The sequence below is a fragment of the Sesamum indicum genome, linkage group LG13, assembly GCF_026168435.1.
Source record: "Sesamum indicum cultivar Baizhima isolate 11 linkage group LG13, ASM2616843v1, whole genome shotgun sequence".
In the NCBI taxonomy this organism is placed as follows: domain Eukaryota; kingdom Viridiplantae; phylum Streptophyta; class Magnoliopsida; order Lamiales; family Pedaliaceae; genus Sesamum; species Sesamum indicum.
In genome coordinates, this window is record NC_142669.1 from 17,573,892 (window position 1) to 17,596,450 (window position 22,559).

Here is a 22,559-nt window from a genome sequence, read left to right on the forward strand (position 1 = left end):
GGTTGCTATGGTTTCCCACTCTTCAAGTATACATGCCTTTTACCAATGTCTTTTCCCAATGGTTTTTTTTCTTCTCTTGACATATATATTATACATGAAATTATTTATTTATATAAATAATCATATCAAAATTGCAACTCATTCTAAATTTTTTATGAGCTATGTGTTATCGTTTGTGTTCGTGCATCATAGATTGGACGCAAAATTTATGAGCTATGATGCAAATAAAGACGTCCTAATTCATGGAAAAAATTGTAATTTTACTTCTTAAAGAATTAATGGTGGCAAATTCAGTCCTATATGAATCCACTTTGACAATTTTGTCCTATATGAAATCCATTTTGGCAATTTCAATCCCATCAATGACAAAATTGACTGAAATTTGCTAAAATTACTAAAATAGTGCAATTTTTCAGTTCTTAATATGTGAAAATTTTAAATTACACGAAAAATTTATCAAAATGAATTCGTTCAGGACTGAAATGACTGCCTCTCATATTTACACGACCAAAATTTTAATTCTTCCCCTAATATTTATGCCCTTAATTACAAGTTTTGTGGTTAAAAGTCTTTGGTCTGGAAGCTCTGGACTTGATTTGTAATAACTTTTGAATTCGATCTTTCTGACATCGGCCAATAACTTTATTTTTACGAGTATGATCTAAAGTCTTATAATTTGAAACTTACGTTTATTGGGCTTGAATATCACAAATATTTTTGGTGGAGTATATTTCAAATGGATTATGTACAAATATATTTCGACCCGAATTAACCAATCCAAAATAAAGTCGATCCATGCATGCACAGGCCCAAGACTCGACCTGCATGGATATGACCCGAATAGGTAAAAGACCCATAATGAAATTGGGCCAGCAATAACACATCACACAACTACATCCAATTTAAGACTATCTTAATCTGTCGGGCATTTCAAATAGATGTGTACTATATTGATACAACAAGCATTTCATTTACATGGGACAAACAGCCAGAGGCCTTTGTTCAGCATAATCTTTAATGTCCGAAATTTTGTGCTATCTCTTTCAACTGGACTTTTGCTTATCTTGTTACGAGCTAAGGGCCTCAGGGAACAGATGAGATTGGCTTAGAAGTTCTTGAAAACATTGGGAAGAAGATATCAGTAAAAAATTGATACGGTGTTTGGATGAGCTTATGTTTTCATTTCCAGTTTTAAGTCATTCAATTAGTAAAAGATTCACCCAATATGTTGATATTAATAAAAAAATCAAATAAGAAATCATATTTACTCTAATTGACTTGTTACTGATAATTGCACGTCAAATAAATCTTTTTATGATCAGATTACATTTGTACATCTTTACCTTTATAAAAATAGTTTAATTGAAAAAAAATATTTAACCTGCAATAAATCAATCGAGGGTAAATATCAAATTTCATTTAATTTTTTTAACAGAAGTATCTGTTTGTTAGATGAAAATAAATCTCACGGATATTAGATATAATTTTACAAATCACATAGAATTTACGTGTAATTACATCAAATATCGAAAGAGGAGAGTGTACTTATTCCTATAATATATGATAGGATTAATTATTATTCCATTTCTCATTCCATCCAATCCCATTATGTTTAATTATTTCACACGAATCAAATAAGGGCTTTTGTAGATTTAAATGTTTATAAATTCTATGATTGTTTATGTATTATATTTTGGAAAAAGAAATTACTTTTATTTAAAAAAATTAATGAATTTTTTCTATTATTTAAAATTTTTATAAAAATATACATATATGAAAAAGGGAACACCCTACAAAGCGAAGCTTTTAATTTGGCCATAGAACACTCACTGCCTAAAGCAACTTCACATCGACACGCAATTAATTTCGGAGCTAATCCAACAGCAGCAGATATCAGTAAGCGATCTCCGGGAACTCCCAGCTCCGCCAGGGAATGTCGGCGGTGAAACTCCCTCAGCCTGCTCCCTCCGCCGCCGCCATCTGCACTCTCCGAGGCTCCGTCCTTACTCTCGCTATCCTGACACTCGTCACCTTCTCTTACATCTCCCTTAAATCCCTCCGCTCCCCTTCTCTTCTATCCCCTCCGTCCACTGACCCTACGCCCCTCACCGTACAACCCTTACAGCGACAGGTACTACTGATCTTTCCTCAACTCAGTCACCGTGCTTGTTTGGTTCGCTAACTTCGTCTTGTGATTTTGAAGGTGAGTTATGATGCCGACGCGAGTAATGCGGAGAATACGGAGGAAGATGGAGATGGGAATGGTGGTGGAGACGACGACGTTTATCATTTGCCCAAGGTGTTTAGATTGAATTATGGGGAAATGGAGAGGAGATTTAAGGTGTACGTATACCCGGATGGGGATCCGAATACCTATTACCAGACTCCGAGGAAGCTGACGGGAAAATACGCGAGTGAGGGCTATTTTTTCCAGAATCTTAGGGAGAGTAACTTCGTGACGGATGATCCAGATCGGGCGGATTTGTTCTTCATTCCGATCTCTTGCCATAAGATGCGAGGCAAGGTATGCCAATGTCGTAAATTTAATGAATCTTTTTATTTTGTTGAAATGGTGGTTCTGTTTTGATGCTTGTTCATAGTATGAAGCGGTTTGTTTTGTGTAGGAAATTTTCACTGTATGATGAAAAGGAACATATATCTAAAGAATTAAGTGGTTTTTACTCTTTATCGAGCTCTTGTAGCTGGGTTTTTCTTGTGTTTAGTGAATGCTTGTTTATGGTACTGCTAGAGAGGTTGAAGTTCCAACTTTATTGGTGAGAAGTTTTAATCTTGGGAGACCATTTCTTGTCAGATGATGTCTCCGTAGTGTGGCAATCTTAGCAAACTTATTTGCTGCTCATCATTCAACGCTAACATGTTTTAACAAGGACTTGGTTGCAACATAGTCTTCCTGCAGATATTGGCAGTCTATACCTGAGTAGGTAGTTGAGCTGATGAATGTGGCATCATCGATTTTCTGCGATTTTTATTTTAGTTGCCCTCATGTATTTTCTTCATTACCTTTGTCGTTGAAGGCGTCAAAGAACCTGATGTCTTATATGAGTAAACATTTTTCATATTCAACTACTGAACCTTTCTTTATCCGACCTTTAGTTGTTCAATTAGAATCAGTTTTTAGTGTTATTCAAATATTGAAGACGGAGGCCTAATATTTACATCTCCTCCCACCGCACCCCACCAACACTTGGACAAGTTCTCTCTCTTTAGGGCTGTATTAGTATCTTCAATTATATTGCAAGTAGTTCAACATGGACTCCAGGATATCTTTGCTTAAGCATGCATCCAACAAATACAATTATCATGGCATTCAACTTCACCAATTTGTTCTTCTCCCATATTTGTTGCCTGCTACCACCATAACATTGTATCCCCCAACTCCTCAGAGATGCCTGTCACATCTGACAATGACAGTCCACTAGTACCTCTTGTGTGTAGTAATTCCCAACCACCAATTATCTTGTGTAACATTCCTGATCACCATAGTTCTTAATCGATACACATGGTTTCACTTACATATCATTAAGAATCATTCTCAGACAACTTTTCTGTAACTTTTATGCTTTTATACCTACAAGTTAATTTAATGAGCATTGTTATAGTTTTTTTTATCATTTAAAGTGTTTTTAGAATTTTTTTTTCTTATTGGAAGTAAGGAACATGCCTACAATAGGGTAGTTCATCTTGCACCAAAATTTGAGCTCTTATGATAACATGCAGGGTATATCATACGAGAACATGACTGTAATCGTTCACGACTATGTGGAGAGCTTGATATCCAAGTATCCATATTGGAATAGGACTCTTGGTGCAGATCATTTCTTTGTCACTTGCCATGACGTTGGAGTCAGAGCAACTGAAGGAGTTCCACTTCTTGTAAAGAATTCAATCCGTGTTGTTTGCTCACCAAGCTATGATGTTGGATTTATACCACACAAAGATGTTGCTCTCCCACAAATTCTTCAGCCATTTGCACTCCCAGCTGGAGGAAATGATTTGGAAAATAGGTATCCTTTTGACACTGCAACTTCTTGAGACTTTCTCCTTTGCCCACTTACCTTTCTGATGTCCTACCTTTGTTATTATTCAATACATAACTAAAATGATCTAGAAGCTGAGCTTTCTCTGAAATTTCTTGTGCTTTCAAGCTTGAGAATGTACAACTACGTAGTTTATTTTTGTGATTTTTGCAAACAAAAAAGAAAAAGAACATTTCAATTTAACCTTTCATCAAAGAGGAGAATAATTCAGTCCTTGAGACCCCATAAAGAAGAAAGTCATTAGGGACATAACTTATTCTTTAGTCTTGCTGAATTGGAAGTTCAAAGGCCTAAGCTTCCATTTTATTCACTACTAGGAGATTCGATATACCTTCTTCCTCTTCCAATGATGTGCATGTATATTTGCTTGTTTATCTCTTTGTTATTTGATTAGTGGGAAAGCCTTTGAAGTCATCAAACTTTAATAGTGCCTGCTTTTTTGGGGAAAAAGTTCTCATTCGGCATAATATCAGCTTATCTCTCCTCATGTAGACATATGATCTTTTGCTCTAGCCAATGAGTTGGATTTTAACATTCATATTCGGTACTAGAAAACTATATTACGGTAATGTTTTTTGCATATTATGGCATTATCCTTATTTTAAAAAATTATTCACACTAATTTGGAGCAGATATAGAATCTTTTTATATCTGTGTTGAAGAGTAAGGTTAAGTTATAGTGTCAAAAAGAAAAAACACTGATTACCTTCTCAGCCTTCAGGCTGTCTTGTATATCAGTAGTGCTTTGAAACTTTGTTGAATAGCATAAAAGAGGAATACCCTTCTGGATGCATGTATTATACATCTTTATTTCCCTTCTGGTGTACTAGTTGAGCTCGCACAAGTTAAACCTTGTTGCTTCTCAGCTTTTCTTTTCCACCCTTATGAATAACTGGCGGAATGCAAACCGATCCTTAATCAGAAGCTGATTTGTGAACATGCAAAAGGTGATCTTTAATGGCTTCTATAAAGACTGTAGAATTCAAATTCCTATTCTCCTTGATTACCTGCTTGCAAGAAGTCCTTTACAAGTTAATCAACCAGTGCTTGTTTTGAGTCTGGCTTCTGTTTCCGTTATGCAAAATTTGGGTACTCTGGTTTTTGTAATTGACTGGCTGCACATGTAATTTAAGTTGATTATCGACCATCCCAAAGATGTGAAATTTTTCCCATTCTTAGTCATTTCCTCGTAGCAGCATGAGCATTCTACATTCTAATTGTACTTTTGAAACTAAAATTAAATATTTTGCAGGACGACACTTGGTTTCTGGGCAGGGCATAGGAACTCCAAAATTCGGGTCATACTGGCTCGTGTCTGGGAAAATGACACAGAACTTGATATTTCAAATAACAGAATAAACAGGGCAACAGGACATCTTCTGTATCAGAAGAGATTTTACAGAACTAAGTTCTGCATTTGCCCTGGTGGCTCGCAGGTTAACAGTGCTCGCATAGCAGATTCCATACATTATGGATGCGTACCTGGTGAGAACTCAATCCTTTTAGATCCCTGGAAGGAAATACAGCTGGTTGACTGCTATCTTAAAGCCTATTGGTTTTGTATGCCATGTAGAAATTTATAGTTACATTTGGCCTCTCTGGCATTGCTTTTAGTTAAAGAAAACACTCCTGGTGATACTTCTCATGTTAGGCGACTTGTTAACATTAACAAGAATCAATTTTCTCTGCCTCTAATCTGATATTGTTATCCTGATCATTCTGTATGTTTGTGTGCAGTGATACTTTCGAATTACTATGACTTGCCTTTCAATGACATTCTAAATTGGCATAAATTCTCGGTCATACTAAAGGAGAAAGATGTCTATCAGCTGAAGGAAATTCTCAAGAATATAACACAAGAAGAATTTGCTATATTGCACAACAATTTGGTCAAGGTATAGATTTAGCCTTCCTGCAAGAAAATGATTGGATCTCTCAACTCTAGTTTCTTTTGTTTTTGCATTGCCTCCAGTAATGATTGACATTTCAAATGTTGTTTTACTATCTTACTGTTACCACACTTAGATGACTTCAATTTTATCTCCTTAAAAGAAGCATATGATCATAAGTTTATTCAGGATAGATAGAATTTACTTATGCAGCTGATAATTTCTTTTTTATGCTTTGTCATAAGGTCCAGAAGCACTTCCAGTGGAACTCACCTCCTGTCAAGCATGATGCTTTCCATATGGTCATGTATGAACTTTGGCTGCGCCATCATGTGATCAAATACTAACATCAAAATCATTTGACGTCAGCACAACACATGGTCAGGTAAAGCTGGCCATGATTTGTAAACTTGTAAATTATTATGTGACAATCATAGTTTGTTTAGTTTGCTCTTTTTCTGAAATGTTGGAAGCTAAAAATAGAAGGCAGAGCACATTGGGGACATCTCCATTGATCTTTCTTAGTGTAATTTGTTGAGTTCTTTTGTATCTACGGGGTATTTTTGGTTAATACAACTTCATGGTGAAAATTTCTGCTGCATATTTCCTTTGTTTCCTTTTCCTGTTATAACAATTTCTCTTTCATAGACAGAGAATAGTTGTTTCCAGGAAAATACAGTAATTGTCCGCTGCTGCCAATTAGTTTCCTCCAACAATAGCTTCCTGATCTCTTTGCCTGTGCAGGTACTGAGGCATTACTCTTATTGATCTCATATGTCTTCTAGTTGAATCTCAGTATCCCTTTGGATATCATTGTTTTCCCTTTCTCTAGTCGAATCTCCCCCACTGGATCCCCCGGAACTCAAAATACAGTCCAGTGGATTTGTGGTAGGAGTTTCTGGCTTAAATGTTAGGTATAGTAACATAGTAATATAGAGTATTATTACTGGGAGTATCAGAATAGCTGCAGAGATGGCTGCAGCTTTGGACATCCTGTTGCTTGTAAGCCATCCTAGCAAACTGGAACCCAAGAAGTACATATTGATCACAATAGAGCCAAATCCCAGGGTCCATAGGATCAGAGTTACCTGCCATTGTTTGTGAAAGTGTCAATAGATAACTGGATAAGTACTTAATAACAACCAAAAACGGGTATTTTGCCAATACCGGTTTTGGCATTCAGTTTAAAGTACCGTTGTATCTAAAATCTGGCAGATATATAATTAGAATCAGTTTGATATAGACTAAATCTTTGAAACTCTTGGTTTTGTGTCACTTCAATTTTACCATCTTGGAATTCTTGTGCTGTCCCATCTTGGCCTCACTGCTAGTAAACTTGAGGAGTGGAACCAATGCAAATGGAAGTTCAAAGGACAAGATCATCTAAAAATAACAAGGAAAAGAAATTGATGTTTAAATTCTTTAGCAAAACAAATATCGGAATAGAGAAACCAGGAAATGAATGGAATTGTGTGAAAAATTACAGAAGCAATGATGATCAATTTGGATGCTGCGGAAGGACCACCAATAATGCAGGCTACTAAGCTTGGAGCTATGACAATGCACCTTGTCAGTAGGTTCCGCAACCATAGTTTCATTTTGAACTCTAGAAATCCCTGCACAAGTGGCAAATTTTCACCATTCTTTCCTTGGTTTTAGCTGGGGTTTACATAAGTAGAATAGCATAGTCCTTCAACGGGATATTTGGCTTGGTAACTTAGGGTCAACGTGGTCTTGGCTGGAGCCATTATCAATGTACCCTAGGTTCAATTTTGTAAATCACGGATGCAGGATTAAGTGAAGTTATGCTAAAATGATTTCAACCAATGTTATATATCACTTCTTATACTTTTTTCTTTTTCGTTTTTGTCACTGTTAGTGTTCATAGAAATTTATTGCTTGGGGGGGGGGGGGGGGGTATTATGATAAGCATTATAAAGGAGGTGAAAAACAATCAAGATTGAACTAAGTCAGAATTTGCACCTTCTTTCTTGTTTTATCTTTTGTGGTTTACTTCCATTTCGTTTTCAAGTAAATAAGAAAAATACCTGCATAATGTATTGGCCTGCATATGTCCCTGTTACAGTTGAACTTTGACCAGATGCAAGTAAAGACACAGCATATAGCTTTGAACTCCAATTCCCAAGAGCATTCTGTGTGTATAGTATATATACATATAGATACAAGTACATATAAATATATATGTGGTAAAAGATAACGTTAAAATAAACAAAATTGTGAAAGAGAAAAGGAAAGTGAAGATTAGCTGCTGACATAGCTTTGCCAGTCTAAAATTGTATATTACTTATAATATTGTAATCATAGAAGATGGTTTTGTTTGTAAACCTTGAGCAGAAAAGCAGCAGAATTGAGGGTGATATTCTGGCAGTGGTCCTTGTTCTCTGTAGATATATTTGGATTTGAGCACACACTCCCAGTCACTGATATCACTGCCACATTGATGAGGAAGGCGATGAACAATGCTAGTGCACTTTCCAGTAAGAAGTACTTGCTTGCACTCTGCAGACACAATTTATAACTGCACAGTCAATTTCTATGTAATGTGTGTGATTATTTACATATATAACTCTGTGTGTGTGTGTGTGTGTGATTTTAATAACGAAGTTGTTTATGCAAAGGAGATGAGTTGCTTGCCCTTATTCCATCAACAGAACGCGATATCTTTCTGGAGATCACTAAAGCTGAGTGAAGGAAGAGATTGTGCCTGCATATGTGATTTTCAAAACATGTCAACTCATTTACACATTCCCCATTCATTTTCTGGCATTCGGTCATTTTTTACAGTAGTGATTGGGAACAGGGTGCATCTATTGATTAATGTCCATGAAATTTTCTTGGCTTGATAGTTGCTGTAGGGTAATGTCACTGTTAACTTCTGATTGAAAGAAACTGGAGCTGATGTAAACACATGCACTGACCGACAGCACGGTCATGGTTAAGGACCATCGACTTCCCTCACCTACACAACATTAAGAGGCGGGGTAGAGGTAGTAATGGTGATGCACTTCTTACGGCCTATATTCATGTATCATGTTCGACTCTACAGTAATGGTAATGATTTGGAGTCAATTTTAGGGAAAAAAATTCATTTTTGAAAATTGAAAATTTTAGTTTAGGACATTCCAAGAAGGAGATGAATAGTGTAATTACGGCATGATGAGAGCTCCCAGGAGAGCAATGGCATCTCTTGTAGCACTAGAGGTGCTCAATTTGGGGATGAACATTCCCTTCATAATCTCCTCCACATTAGGCTTAGCATTTGCCATCACTGAGCAGAAGCAGCCTCCTACTACCAACACTAGTACGCCAATTGCCACTTCCAACTTCCTTATCTGCAAACTCAAAAATCAACAGATTATCTCTCTGCCCCTTATATATTTACTATCTCTTTTATTTGGTAATATGCCTAATTCCAAATAATTATTTAAGAGTGGTACTTACACCATATCTCTGTAAACCAAGAAGCAGAAGAGTGTTGAGTCCAGCCAGTAAAACTCCAGACCAGATGGGCACATTGAAGAGAATGTTAAATGCAAAAGCTGTCCCTATTACTGCAAAATTTGTACATTACACATGTTGCAATTAATACTCTTAGTCTTAGGGGGAACCCAATTTGAATATAGTAAGCAGTACTTCATTTTGATCCCAAAGACTACTGTACTGTGCTTTGTCTTCATTAGCAAACTCAAATCAGACAAGGTAGGGCATACAACAACATTATTAAGATGTACCTAGCTCAGGTCATTTATAAGGTTGGATATGAGTCCATGTACACTTTGAGTAACTTAAATTTGGGAAATTCTAATTTTGATCAAATTTGAATTAATTATATGACAAGTACAATATATTTATAGTGTAATTAGTAATAGTCCAAAGAAAATGATTATTTATATAGTAAATGTATCACATTTTACAGTTGATTTAATTCGACTAAATTTAATTTGGGTAAGAGTTCTCGGGCTTTTTGGTTAGGTAGAAAATCATAATCCATGAAAATGCATAGATTAGGACGAATAAAGGGTTAAATGTAAGAGGGTCCCCATGAAAATAATAACAGGTAAATTTAAATCTTTTCATAAAAAGAGTATGACAGCGCAACCCCTGAATTTTTAATGGAAGAAGCAACTGAGCACGTGGGAGATAATACTCTTCATTTGGTCATCCTGTCATTTTTCTTTTCTGAGGGAGGTTTTGTGGCTATTAGTGTTTATATAGGGGTCAAATTTCTAAATGAAAATATAGTTATGCGCCCCCCCACCCCATTCCTCCAATTACCAAAACAGTCGAAGATCCAAGCCATTTTACATTATTTCTGGTGCTTTGTACGTAATTCAATTTATATTCTATTTAACTGATTTAAGCATTTAAAAATTTTATGTCGAACTTATTACGACAATTCTTGACTATCCTTTGAGGTAGGTTTTTTTATATGAACTCAAATAAAATTGAATATATATATCTACACACACTTCGTCATATTCGAACACATAAAATTTAGACTTTAATTAAAATACTACAGTGTGTTTTCTTTGAATATATTAATTGATTTGGAAATATTAACGTATTCAATCAATTTTTAGTTAATCAAACTTGAAAGAGTGAGTGAGTGTATATATAAGATGTTGCAAATTTTACCAGTGTGTGTGTATGTGTGTGAAGTGGAAATTACCTTGAGGTACCTCTGCAGCAATGACAGCAATTTCAGCCAATATCCAGAGGCAATAATTTATGGGATTTGGATATTCCGTCTTACAGTGCTCCGACAGATGCTTCCCTGCATTCATTCGTTCATTCATTTATTCACCCAAAATAATATTACAATGTTAATTTTACTTCATATATATTATTTATTTTTTTTATAAGTATTATTACATGAGTATAGCGAATGAGGGATAAAATTAAAAGTTATATAAACTTTTTGCTAGTAATAGTATTTTCCATCGAAATCATAATGAAAGAGGGTTGGGTGTGAATGGTGAATTTTTTGGCGTGTGAGTGTAATTTTGGAACTTTTGTAGAGAAAAGTATAATTTTATATTTTTAGAGGGGGTCCAATTAAGCACAAGGTGTATAATTAAGCAAAATTAACTCTGATATAATTAGGGAGAATAATTATATTATAATTGATTTTTCTCGAACACGAACTATATTTTATTGGGAAATTTTTACTCGAATTGGGTTTGACCAGGCATGAATCAATTATATGACAAGTGTGCTACACTTGCCGCATGATTGGTTCATAATTCAAGAAAAGTGACCAACCACATAACACGTGTATCACACTTGCCATGTAATTGATTTGATTTGGTCAAACATGATTTGAGTAAGAACTTTTCATATTTTGCATCAGTTCGATTGGCATTCTAGCTCCGATCAAATCTGGTCAAATCTAATGAACTCGTGTGATTAGTGCATAATTTATACAATCAATTATATGATAAGTATAAGTTAATCTGATCCAAATTTTCACTGAAAAGGGATTTTCTTAAATTCATGATACCATTTACACCAGACAAAGAATGGTAATTTACATCTCATTTAAACGCATCTATGAGCTCCTTCTCGAGGTCTCCAAACTTCATATCTCGTTGGATAATTATAAGGGATAATTATAATTACACTGAAAACCACTTTCGACATTCATATTGCACCTCATGGAATGTTTTTAGAACTTTAATTTTTAGAGTTCACGCCAGACGTAGATGTCATATTTCGATCAAATTTATAATTTTTGGAATTTTATCCTTGATGCCAATTTTTTTTTTTAAACAATTGCAAGGTTCACTATCTTGTTTTTTACTATTGTTCATATTTAATGGTATGAACTAAAAGTTCATACCATGATTAACTAAAATCAATATAAAAATTTAGCTTATTCACTATGAACGAAATATATTTATCATAACTCTTAGCTACACTCGTAAAACCACAGTTCTACAATATTGCGTGGTATGATCAATGATTATTTACTACGAAAAATTATTCTTAACCATGAGAATTAGCTAGAATTAAAATGTTATATTTCTTGTAGCAGTTCAAATGTCATATTGAATTCCAATAGAGTAAAAATTGCCACTCTTCAATAATTATAGGATTAAAATTATAATTTTTTCGACAGCAGACGAACTAGATGATGGCATTAATTGGAAAAATAAATAAAATTAAAAATGAATGATTTTTCCAAACTTGAAAATGATGATGAGTAAAATATACATAGTAAACATGCTACAAAAAATAGTTTGGTCGAATTGAACGAATCACAGAGCAAGTATTATATACTTGTCATGTGACTGATTACTTTTCCTGAAGTATATGCATTAGTCGTACAATAAATTTATTGCACTTACCATATAATTAGCTCAAGTTCAATTAAACCTAATTTGAATTAGAATTTTCCACATTTCTCATTCACAATAAAAAAGCTGGCTGCCTCTGCATGGAACAAAAATAGTACCTGTAGCCACCCCAAGATTAGCAGAACGCGACTGAATAATCAGCGCAAACCCTAGCCCAGCCAGCACAATCCAGAGCAGCTGTTTACGAGAGGTGTGTGTATGTGTGTCTGTGTGAGAGAGAGAGAGAGAGAGAGAGAGAGAGAGAGAGAGAGAGAGAAGCAAAACAATGGATGTAAGAAAATGAACATCATGAACCTGGTACTTGTGGTCAGCACCAGCTTGTAAGTCCGTCTCCACTGCACAACGAAAACAAGAATCCAGATGATCACTACCAATGGTTTTTATCTTGTCTGTTTATTTCAGCAGTGTTATTACATTAGATTAGAGGTAGTAATTAGGGTTTTCTTACGGTTGCCAGGGTCGAGATACGCCACCGAAACCAAGAATCCAGGGCCGATGTAGCCAAGCGCCTTTTTCCATGTCGGCTTTTCCTGAATTTCAACCAACGCCGCCATTGATCCCTTCTGCTTCAAATTCGATCCAAATATATAATAAATTCAAAGTAGTAGCACTGTAAACTTTAGTTGAAGGCTGCGCTCTCCATTTATAGACGCTCTATCCATCTTATAAGGAGACATATGCATCAACATGTATTAAATACTACATCATTCTTGTCTTATGCGTCCCTTGTAATAATAACAGCTCATAAGGGCAAAATCTTATCATTTTCTCACTAGTTTTTATATTTTTCTCGTCCCTGGTGGCTCTGATACCAAGCTGTTACTAATTTTTGTGGTTGTGTTTTTATTACGATATTTATTTTATATATATATATATAGCTAGAAAGGGATTATTCATCTCCTAATGAATGAAGATTATGTCCTACCCGAGCCCACAAGTTCCTTGCATGGAATTCAATTACTTCCAAGTTTGATCAAATGTACGTAGTTTTAGAGGAAATAACATTTTTAATCCAATTGATGTAGCTAAGTACTGTTTTTAATCCGATCGATGTACTATTAGAAAAAAAGGTTAAATATATTTTGCACCCCTGAAGTATGTTATCTTTGAATAATCCTTTAAATTAAATAAAAATTGACAAAAAAACCCTTAACTACTAATAATATGATATATTCACATTAATGCCCTGTGTTGTTAAATATATTCAACCAATTTGAAAAGTTTATTGTACAATAATATTTATAAATTAATAATACATTTGTATAAATTAATTAAGTACAAAATAATTATTTTGAATATGAGTGTATAAATAGTTATATTGATAATTAGCAAAAGTTTATAAATTCACTAATTTTAAATTAACGAATAAAGCAGCATTTTTGCACATTAAAATTTTACCCCTGGTATTTTAGAGTGTAGGCTCTACCGAAACAAAATAAAGTTATTACCATAGATATGTGTTCAAGTTTGGATCTAATATATAAACAAATATATATATTAGGTACTGATACGGGTCATAACTATCAAAATGGCTTTAGGTCTAGGTATTGCATACTAATTGACAAGCCTAATATGTTGGACCTAAGGTTTTAAGACGTAAAATAGAGTTATTACATCGAAAGACAAAAAAAAAAAAAAAAAAAAAAGAAAAACCTCATTAACTCCCAAATTACTTCACTTGCCATTTGGGTTCCAAAACAATAGGTTCGGTGACCACTTTTAGTGTTTTATTTTTTATAAATAAGATCATTTTAAATTATGTACTTTACTATGGTTTATGAGGAAAATGAATTAGTTCTTATCATTTAAGATTAATTAATTCTCGTTCTCTTGTTTGTTACGAACTTATGACATTTGGTGATGAAGGTGGAAAGATTAAATGAGGAGCATCGAATAGTAGTTTTCAAGATCTTGATCTTGCATCAACACAAACCTTTCAATGCTGTTGAAATGTAGTTTTCCTAATCTTTTAGATTGAGATTTCAAGATTCTTTATGATTTTTTTTAATTGTTGATAGATATATTACATTACGTACTAATTCCTATAATAATTAAACACTATGATGTACACAACCATCAATTATTAATTTCTTGGGGAAAAAAAACATTGGTTTTGTAAGTGATGTGGGGACAACATTTAGGTCTCTCAAAATGATATCACTAATAAAAAAGAATTATTATCGACTATGATTTTAGTGGATACGAACAAGTCGCGGTAAATAATTATAATTTATCATGATTAAACAAAAATTGATGCAAAAAATTAACTTATTCACTATATGACTTGAGTCGTTACAAGTATATTATTCACACTCGTAAAAATCGCGGTCAATAACCGTTGAACGGCCGTGATAAAAATTTTTTTGCTACGATTATTAACTTTTAATCATGGGTAATATGTTGTATTTCTTGTGGTGCATGCGTGCATAAAGATTTTGATCATATCAATTAATGTCTTGATTAAATTTGGATCAGCCTTGGGGTCGTACAATCTGAACCCAATACGATATATATGTACGGACTCATTATAAGATTGTCCCAATCAATAATTAATTAAGGAAAAAGAAAGAAATAATTAAGGAGAAAATTAGGACATGATAGTTAGGGCAACCACAGCCATGGTATAAATTGAGGAAACTATGAAAAATTAATGTTGTGTATGGAACAAGTTGGTGTCATGATGTCTCAATTTCAATAATCGACATAATAAATCTAGTAGAATTACGTCTTGTCATATGAATTGATGAATTCTGATTGAACTATTTCAAGATTCACAATTCTTATATTATATATGTACCTATTTATATAGAAGTAATAGTATTTTGTCCTGTCATACAGGGTCTTTCGACTCTTTTCGTTTTCAAATTTATTGGTTACGTAATTATCACATTTGGGTTTATAATTTTTAAAAAATAATATATTTTTTTTGTCTCACGGCACTTTTCTTCAGATATTTAACGGCAATGATGCTTAGCATGTGGTCATTAAGTTCATGGGACCAAAAAATATTACTTTTTGAATTATGAGACCAAAAATATAAAGGCCCTAATGACCACGTGCATTTTTTGTCAATGAGAAAGAGCTAAAGATTTAAATCAGAATTGTTAAGTTTCATATATTTTTTCTTCAAAACAAAATCGTTATAGAAATTGATTTAAAAAAAGAAATTGACTTTTACCTAACTTTTTAAAAATAATTTAAGTGGGTCCCACTTAAATAAATAGATTATACGTACTTTGAGTTATTTTAAGTCCAAATGATCTTCCAAAATCAATTTTTGGTGAATGATAAATTAACACTCAAAATTAATTACTTAAATTGTAAATTTAAATTGGAAGCCAAAGGTAAGGTGTTATGTTTTAATTGTAATTTCACCGCGAAAAAATAATTATTATCGCCACAAACAATAAATACTTGACTTTGATCTCTCTTTATTTTGATGCAACTAACTTATAAATTTTTATCATGTTGGGTGGCAAGTTTCGTACATGAGTTGTTGCACTTTGACTAGAGGATGTTTGGCTGAATTTATGAATTTGTCTAAATATTTTATAAAATATTTGAAAGTTTATAAGTTTAGAAATTTTTTTTTATCATTTTTTATTCCAGTCATTATTACAGTATAAAGAGTTTATTATGCTAAACACTTTATAATATCTTGTATATATACTCTGATATCTTATCTATCCAAACACTTTAAGAACTTATATTTAAAATAAAATCCAGCAATCATTCAGCTTTTAAAAACATCTTATAAGATATTCCAAATAAGTCAGTCGAACGCCCTGTAGTCGTTTTTCCTCCTGTCTTTACATCAATATTCGTGAAACGAGATATCATCTTACAAGCATGTGTCGTGTGAACAAATCTATAAAGGATCAAAAGTATAATAAAATCTAAGGTCAAGGTTCATTGTTTTTGTACACATACATTGTCATGAGAGTGAGAAATCAAGATTTTGGCTTGGCCTATTAGACCTAACTAATTGGCCTATTGGCATGTGTTGTTTTTTCGATAGAAGAATCGATTGAAAAAACTTTCATGTACGGTAGAGTGAAAATTTCATGAAATCAAAGTTTTAAATTGACAAAAAATAAATATAAATGACAAAGTGCAAAATAGTTATAATTAAATTGTAATTTGCCCGTAATTTAATTTAATAGATTTGGATTTAAATCTAATTGGACCTGAACATTGGGCACAGGGAAAGGTTTATGCATAATAAACTTGGGCCTGACTCAGAGGCCCAGGCCCAATGGATTCTGCGATATATGTGGTTCACTTAAATCTCAAAGACCTAAACCCTAGCTCTTTTATACGCAATCAAATAAGGGTTTTCAGGTTCACTGCCCTCGGAGACGCGTCATAGAGAAAACAGACACCATGCAAAATTACGCAGCCAACAGCGTCGCCGCCGCCGCTGGCATGGAGGTTGATGCCACTGCCGCTCCAGCGCAGCAAAAGCCTGGTCTGTTCGCCCAAAAACCGAATTTTAAACCCGCAAAGGCGCATGAAATCTCCGATGGGGAAATCCAATTCCGCAAAATGCCTGTTCCCCAACACCGCTTCACTCCATTGAAGAAATCCTGGCTCGAAATCTACACTCCGATTTATGAGGAAATGAAAATTGATATCCGTATGAACCTCAAGGCCCGCAGGGTTGAGCTTAAGACCCGATCGGACACACCCGACGTCAGCAACCTCCAGAAGTGTGCCGATTTCGTGCACGCCTTCATGCTGGGCTTCGACGTGGTTGACGCTGTGGCGTTGCTCCGAATGGAAGAGCTTTACGTGGAGTCTTTTGAGATTAAAGATGTGAAGACGTTGAGAGGGGAGCACTTGTCGAGGGCAATTGGGCGGTTAAGTGGGAAGGGAGGGAGGACAAAATTTGCGATTGAGAACGCAACTAGGACAAGAATTGTTATTGCAGACACAAAGATTCATATACTTGGGTCGTTTGCAAACATCAAAGTCGCTAGGGACTCTCTCTGCAGCTTAATTTTAGGTTCACCTGCTTCTAAAGTTTATTCAAAGCTTAGAGCAGTGACGGCCCGCCTTGCTGAAACGTTTTGAGTCTTTTCTATCTGTTTAATCATTTTTGTCTAATATGATATGGGTATTCTGAGGTATTTGAGTCTGATGGGCTATTGAAATTTTTGGGCGCGTCTATTAATACAAATTTGATGTGGAAAGGCTTCTTGTTATGAATTTACTTTTATCTGTATACTTATGTTTCAATTTCTCTACTGGTGATAAGTGCCTGCATACCTGTTTCTGTCTGGTCTATAGACTTACCGTTATTGGTGCTGGCTGTTTCAGCCTGATTCAGTTTGTGTAAGTATCAAAGTTAGTTTATTGGAATATGTTGATTTTCCTCAGATACTTGTATCTTTGTTGTAGAGCTTTAACAAGGTAAATTTCTTGCATTACTAAAGTAGTTCTTGGTAACTGAACTATGTTCTTCATAGGAGCTTTGTATATTTGTCTTGTCTGTGGCCAACTCACAATGAGGTGAGCCAATTAAATGATTGTTTTGCAATTGACCATCTTTCTTTTGATGGAAGGAACAGTGCGCCTGACCTTACTTACCGACAAAATGTGGGAAGTATTACGTGCTTAGGTGAATAATGGACGTGTAATTTGTTGTAGGAAACTTTGTTTTCTCTCTCATGTAAATGCATGAAGTTAGAATCTTTCTATCCTTTCTGTATCGCTTTTGAACTTCAGACTTTACTTTCGTTCTGAACACCCCTTCTTTTCCTCTAATCTGCACACAGCATAAGCTTAAGATCAATAGACTCTGTTTGGATCTTGAGGCCCCCTTAAATGGTTCTAGCTGTGAAGTATTGGTTGTTTGTAATTCTTTTATTGTCCATTTCCATTGCACTTCTTATAGTCCCTCTTTTTAAGGTTGGGATGATTCATAGTTTTGTTTGACTGTGGATATATTAATAAACTCACAAGAACTTACACAGAATGTAACCAATTTGTAGGTTGAAGTTTTGCAACATCAATACGTAAAGCCGGCAATGTTGTACTGTAGTTGCAATAACAAAGCAGATTGATAATATATCTTTTTAATGATACTTCCTTAGTTCTGATGCTGAAGAGCTTTGTTTATTATCTAGATTAGCCATTAGCCTATGCTGGAGTTGCAAATTTTGATCTTTGTCGAATTTCGAGTGTTAATAATGTAGCCAGCCTTAAAATTTGATAATAATGGTTCAATATTCAGCAGTTACCAAATTGCTAATTAACTTTGTTGTTAAATTCCTTTTGATCTTGATCTAGTTCCTGACCTGGAAAACAGGACTGCTGGTTCCTTTTGCCCGTAATTTATTACCCTTTTCCCATCTTTTATTCTTTTTCTTTTGTGTAGATTTCTTCTTTTCTCAAAGGAGGTGGGGAGTTGGTTATTAGAAGTTGGGAGGAGGTTGATCCTGCATACGGTGTTTTGTGCGAAGCTATCTGTCAAAATCTGCTGCACTCTTTGCACCACGACACCGAGTGCACCATCTAAATGAAGTACATAATTATCCTTATGAACTACTGCCTTAAACTTCAGGTAGCTTACTTATCATATTAACATAGTTGCAACGCAAGTGCCCTTTAATTCTTCGGACACAAGCTTGTTCGATACGAGTAGCAATCAACATGCAAAATATTTTAGTCTGAAACTGTCTGGACAATTTTGGTGTGTACTTTAGATTAGCTATTCAATCTGAGTTTGAACTAATCGCATGTGCAAGTACAAATTCATTGGTCTTTGGTCTCTATGTGAGTATGTGCGGGCAGAAGAGCGATGGCCTGGACGTTAATGTGCTGAAGGTGTAGACTGCAAACATGGTTGAGTTTCACCTCCATTTTATAACATCTAGTCCACATTATAGAATTACATGTTCAACAACAAGCATGGGTAGGGTTTTATTTTATTCAAATCCAGACCTAACAAAGACAAAGAAATTAATGTAGACCTAAATCCTACACAACTCATTGAAACTCACTCAAAACCAATGGGTATCAAACCTCATGGGTCTTTAGACCTAAATCCTCATGGGTCTTTAGACCCGATTAGACTTAGATCCAATCTTTTTTTCTTTTTTTGTTTTTTCGACTCATTTTTTATGCAAATCATAATAATTAATTTAAATTTCTTTTTTTTTAGCTTTCCATTTTTACCCATCATTTATCAATAAATTCAGAACTATAAAGACTGATTCACAAATAATTTTTGTTTAGAATTTTTTAAATAATATATCATTTATTATACCGTTTACAAAATAATTTTAAGAAAATAGTACACGATAAATAATGCTATAATGTCTTATGTTTTCAAGATTTGTTCTAATGCTATAATGTCTTATGTTTTCTAGATTTGTTCACTTGAAGGTTGATCGATAAATAATAATTCAATTGAATAGCAAAGAAAAATTAATTTGGGTCGAAATTGAGTACGTAAACTCATGGATATTGATAGGTAGAGATTCAACTCAAACTTAATTTATATTTTTTTTAATGGATTTGGGTTTGGATTTAGATCTAACAATATTTATTAGATTTGGACCCAAATCACAAAATTAATCTATAGATCTAGATAGGGTGTTACACTACCTGTTGACACCATTAATAGACAACAGTAAATTTCTTGAGCAATAATACAAAAAATGAACAGTTGGTGGGCATGCATGTGGTGAGGAACAGAGACGGAACCATATTATTATGATGATGTGGTGTGGTGTGGTGTTTTCAAGTTTAATGGGCAGGGGCAGGGGCAGGTGCATGCTGAAGACTAATGCTTGCTTTGAGAGATTGGACCTACTACATCAGTTGTGGTCTGGGTTCAGTGATAGGTTGCCCTGTCAAAGGGCTGCTGCAATTGTCCATTCATCTCTCTCAGATCATTAACAATCACCACAATGGTTCTTTCTTATCAATTTATGACCCTCTGAAGGTTTCAGCCCATTCATTCACCCTATCCCATTGAATTATTGCCAAAATTCAAATATTTTCTAATATCAAATGTTTTCTATATTAAATGAATTTAAAATTTCATCATATTGTTACTAAAAATAATTTAAAACGCAAAATTACAACGTGCTCTACTCAAATTTCACATAATTATAAATACCTCTTATTTTGTACACTCTTCCATCTAACCTTTTAATTTTATTGCACTTTGCACTTTATGGAGAATAATGACGGAATATTTCATTTGCGTGTGTTCAACGCGCCTGTTGGCGATTTTATGTTAGATAAAATTATAAGGGTTAAACACAGATAGCCTCCAACGTACAAAGTCATTTGCATTTTGGCGCCCAACTTTTTAAAAAAAACAAGATTAATTTAAAATTTAGAAAACGATGGAGAGAAGTTCCACAAAATTCATTGCCTCATTTGCGATAAACGACTTCATATCACAACCAAAATCAAACCCAAAAGGAAATGAACCTCCTGCAAGATCAGGTGTGTGAAACCCCAAACCTAACAAAAAAAAAATTTAAACTTCAATTCAGAAATAAAAATTTTCAACACAATTACAAAATCAACATAACATTACAAAAACTGGAAAGAACTCTCATGAGAAAACAAGAAAAACTCACCAAACCAGATGAAAAAATTGAACTCAACAACACGGATGAAAAAAAAAAAAGAAAACGCGCAACTTCACAATAATACCAAATACACTCATACTGTAAAAAAGATGTAAAATCAAACCAAAGAAAAGTAAATAAGACAAATTCATGTGTATTTATGTCGGCGCCACCATCATATATATGTGCATATTAACATTATATTTAGCTTGTAATGTGAAGAGGTTTGTCTGCAGATTATACATATACGTTTAATCCTTACAATTTCACCCAACACAAAATCATCCTTAAGCACGTGACCACATGCAGATTGAATATTTGATTTTTATTCCCCCAAAAGTACAAAATGCAACAAATTAAAAAATTGGGTTGGAGAGTTTTTTTTTTTTTTTTAACGATCGAAGAACAAAGTGCAAATGACCCATACGTCGAGCTCGAGGTGCCTGCATTTAACCCTTTAAAAACAATTGCAAACAATATTTAAGACCTTATCAACAAAATTAAGACGATTTTGTCTATATAAACATTTACATTTTGATTTCAAATTTGTAGAAGCTGATTTTTTTTTTTTCAAAAACAAAAAAGAAACAGAAAGAAAAAATCGAAATCACACTATGATCATCACTATCAACAGCTCGTTAGATATACAGACAAGGGTTTGATGTTTGTATGTAAGGATCGCACATGACGGTGTCATTTGAGCGAGTCCTGAAATTTTCGTATAGTATTTATCAAACTGCAGTCCATATAGACCAAAGTACACATAATTATGATGAGACACTACAACAATAATAATACACTGTTTTGTCAGAAAAATAACAGCAAACAGGTAGTGTGCATGTCGGGTTTCTTGCAGAGATAAATGAAGCTAGTTTTATTATGCAGCTGTTGAGAGAATTAGCCTAGTGAAAAATTTAAGTGGGTAGACGAATACTATGAAGTATCTGAAAATATATTTCAACCTAATTATTAACAATTTATACTATAAAGCTTTGTCGTGTCTCTCTTATTTTTTGTATGTTTTTTACTTAATTTATTTTTTATTCATTAATTTAATTTCTAATTCTTTGGTAGTTATTTTATTTTTGTTTTTTTTAATTTTTCATGCATCTTTTTTTGTCATTATATTTTTTTTATAAATTTATTATTCTATATATACTATAATTATTAAATAATAAGTATTTTATAACGTTATAGAATTTGCAAATTCATATGGTGTGCCACAAATTATCATTTTTAATTAAAGAAAATTAATCACCATGGAATGTTCCTTTTGTTTCAAAAGTGGTTCCAACTTTTATTCTAAAAACACTTTTATTAACAGTTTCAAAAATAGAGGTTGGCATCTCAAATACTTCAAAAGTACTCTTTTTGGACACAGGAAGTGAAAAACGTTATTTCAAAGTATTCGCAAGCACTCTTTAAGTTGCGTGAAGTATCATTCATCTTAAATTTGCATTATCTCTCGCTATTTTGTCTAAAAAGGCGTCTCACCAGAGAGATTAGGTTTTAAGGCTTATAAACCATTCAAACTTCTCGTTTGCAATTGATATAGGATGTTTGTCTACACCATCAGTCCCTATAGGCGAGGGGATTGGGTTGGATACATAGCCTCATTCCTACAAAAGTTGTCAAATGATGTGG

General features: G+C 34.0%; 3 protein-coding genes across 5 annotated transcripts; 2 read left to right on the top strand and 1 right to left on the bottom strand.

The window, feature by feature from the left end:
• Positions 1–1,800: 1,800 nt before the first annotated feature.
• On the top strand, positions 1,801–8,441 carry LOC105176378 (Exostosin family protein). 3 transcript variants are annotated; one of them, XR_016063671.1, is made up of 8 exons: positions 1,801–2,131; positions 2,204–2,524; positions 3,739–4,025; positions 5,311–5,543; positions 5,796–5,953; positions 6,193–6,332; positions 6,600–6,691; positions 8,303–8,349. XR_016063671.1 is itself a non-coding variant. In XM_011099161.3 (7 exons), the coding sequence occupies exons 1-6, from the start codon at positions 1,934–1,936 to the stop codon at positions 6,292–6,294; spliced, it is 1,299 nt and encodes a 432-aa protein (XP_011097463.1). In that variant the 5' UTR covers positions 1,801–1,933; the 3' UTR covers positions 6,295–6,332; positions 8,303–8,441. The 3 variants fall into 3 exon arrangements, 2 of the variants coding, with proteins under 2 accessions (XP_011097463.1, XP_011097462.1); XM_011099161.3 differs by lacking the exon at positions 6,600–6,691 and having other exon boundaries at positions 8,303–8,441; XM_011099160.3 differs by lacking the exons at positions 6,600–6,691; positions 8,303–8,349 and having other exon boundaries at positions 1,802–2,131; positions 6,193–6,548.
• On the bottom strand, positions 6,604–13,007 carry LOC105176377 (metal transporter Nramp7.2). The gene is made up of 12 exons (XM_011099159.3): positions 12,773–13,007; positions 12,619–12,659; positions 12,423–12,501; positions 10,638–10,742; positions 9,410–9,519; positions 9,119–9,300; positions 8,603–8,672; positions 8,294–8,467; positions 7,996–8,100; positions 7,432–7,563; positions 7,235–7,330; positions 6,604–7,035 (listed from the first exon to the last, which is right to left on the bottom strand). The coding sequence occupies exons 1-12, from the start codon at positions 12,876–12,878 to the stop codon at positions 6,718–6,720; spliced, it is 1,518 nt and encodes a 505-aa protein (XP_011097461.1). The 5' UTR covers positions 12,879–13,007; the 3' UTR covers positions 6,604–6,717.
• Positions 13,008–16,619: 3,612 nt separating this feature from the next.
• LOC105176380 (RNA-binding KH domain-containing protein) lies at positions 16,620–17,548 on the top strand. The gene has a single exon (XM_011099163.3). It carries the CDS (start codon positions 16,708–16,710, stop codon positions 17,395–17,397), a length of 690 nt encoding a protein of 229 aa, XP_011097465.1. The 5' UTR covers positions 16,620–16,707; the 3' UTR covers positions 17,398–17,548.
• The last annotated feature ends 5,011 nt before the right edge of the window (positions 17,549–22,559 follow it).

What these genes read in the sequence shown, in the direction of transcription:
- LOC105176378 (XM_011099161.3), top strand. Translation starts at nt 1,934, where the DNA reads ATGTCGGCGGTGAAACTCCCTCAGCCTGCTCCCTCCGCCGCCGCCATC. An exon ending in GGAAATGATTTGGAAAATAG is followed by an intron (nt 4,026 to 5,310) that starts GTATCCTTTTGA and finishes AATATTTTGCAG; the next exon opens with GACGACACTTGGTTTCTGGG. An exon ending in ACATTATGGATGCGTACCTG is followed by an intron (nt 5,544 to 5,795) that starts GTGAGAACTCAA and finishes GTTTGTGTGCAG; the next exon opens with TGATACTTTCGAATTACTAT.
- LOC105176377 (XM_011099159.3), bottom strand. Translation starts at nt 12,878, where the DNA reads ATGGCGGCGTTGGTTGAAATTCAGGAAAAGCCGACATGGAAAAAGGCG. An exon ending in GTGCTGACCACAAGTACCAG is followed by an intron (nt 12,502 to 12,618) that starts GTTCATGATGTT and finishes TCTCGTAAACAG; the next exon opens with CTGCTCTGGATTGTGCTGGC. An exon ending in CTGCTGCTTTTCTGCTCAAG is followed by an intron (nt 8,101 to 8,293) that starts GTTTACAAACAA and finishes CTATACACACAG; the next exon opens with AATGCTCTTGGGAATTGGAG.
- LOC105176380 (XM_011099163.3), top strand. Translation starts at nt 16,708, where the DNA reads ATGCAAAATTACGCAGCCAACAGCGTCGCCGCCGCCGCTGGCATGGAG.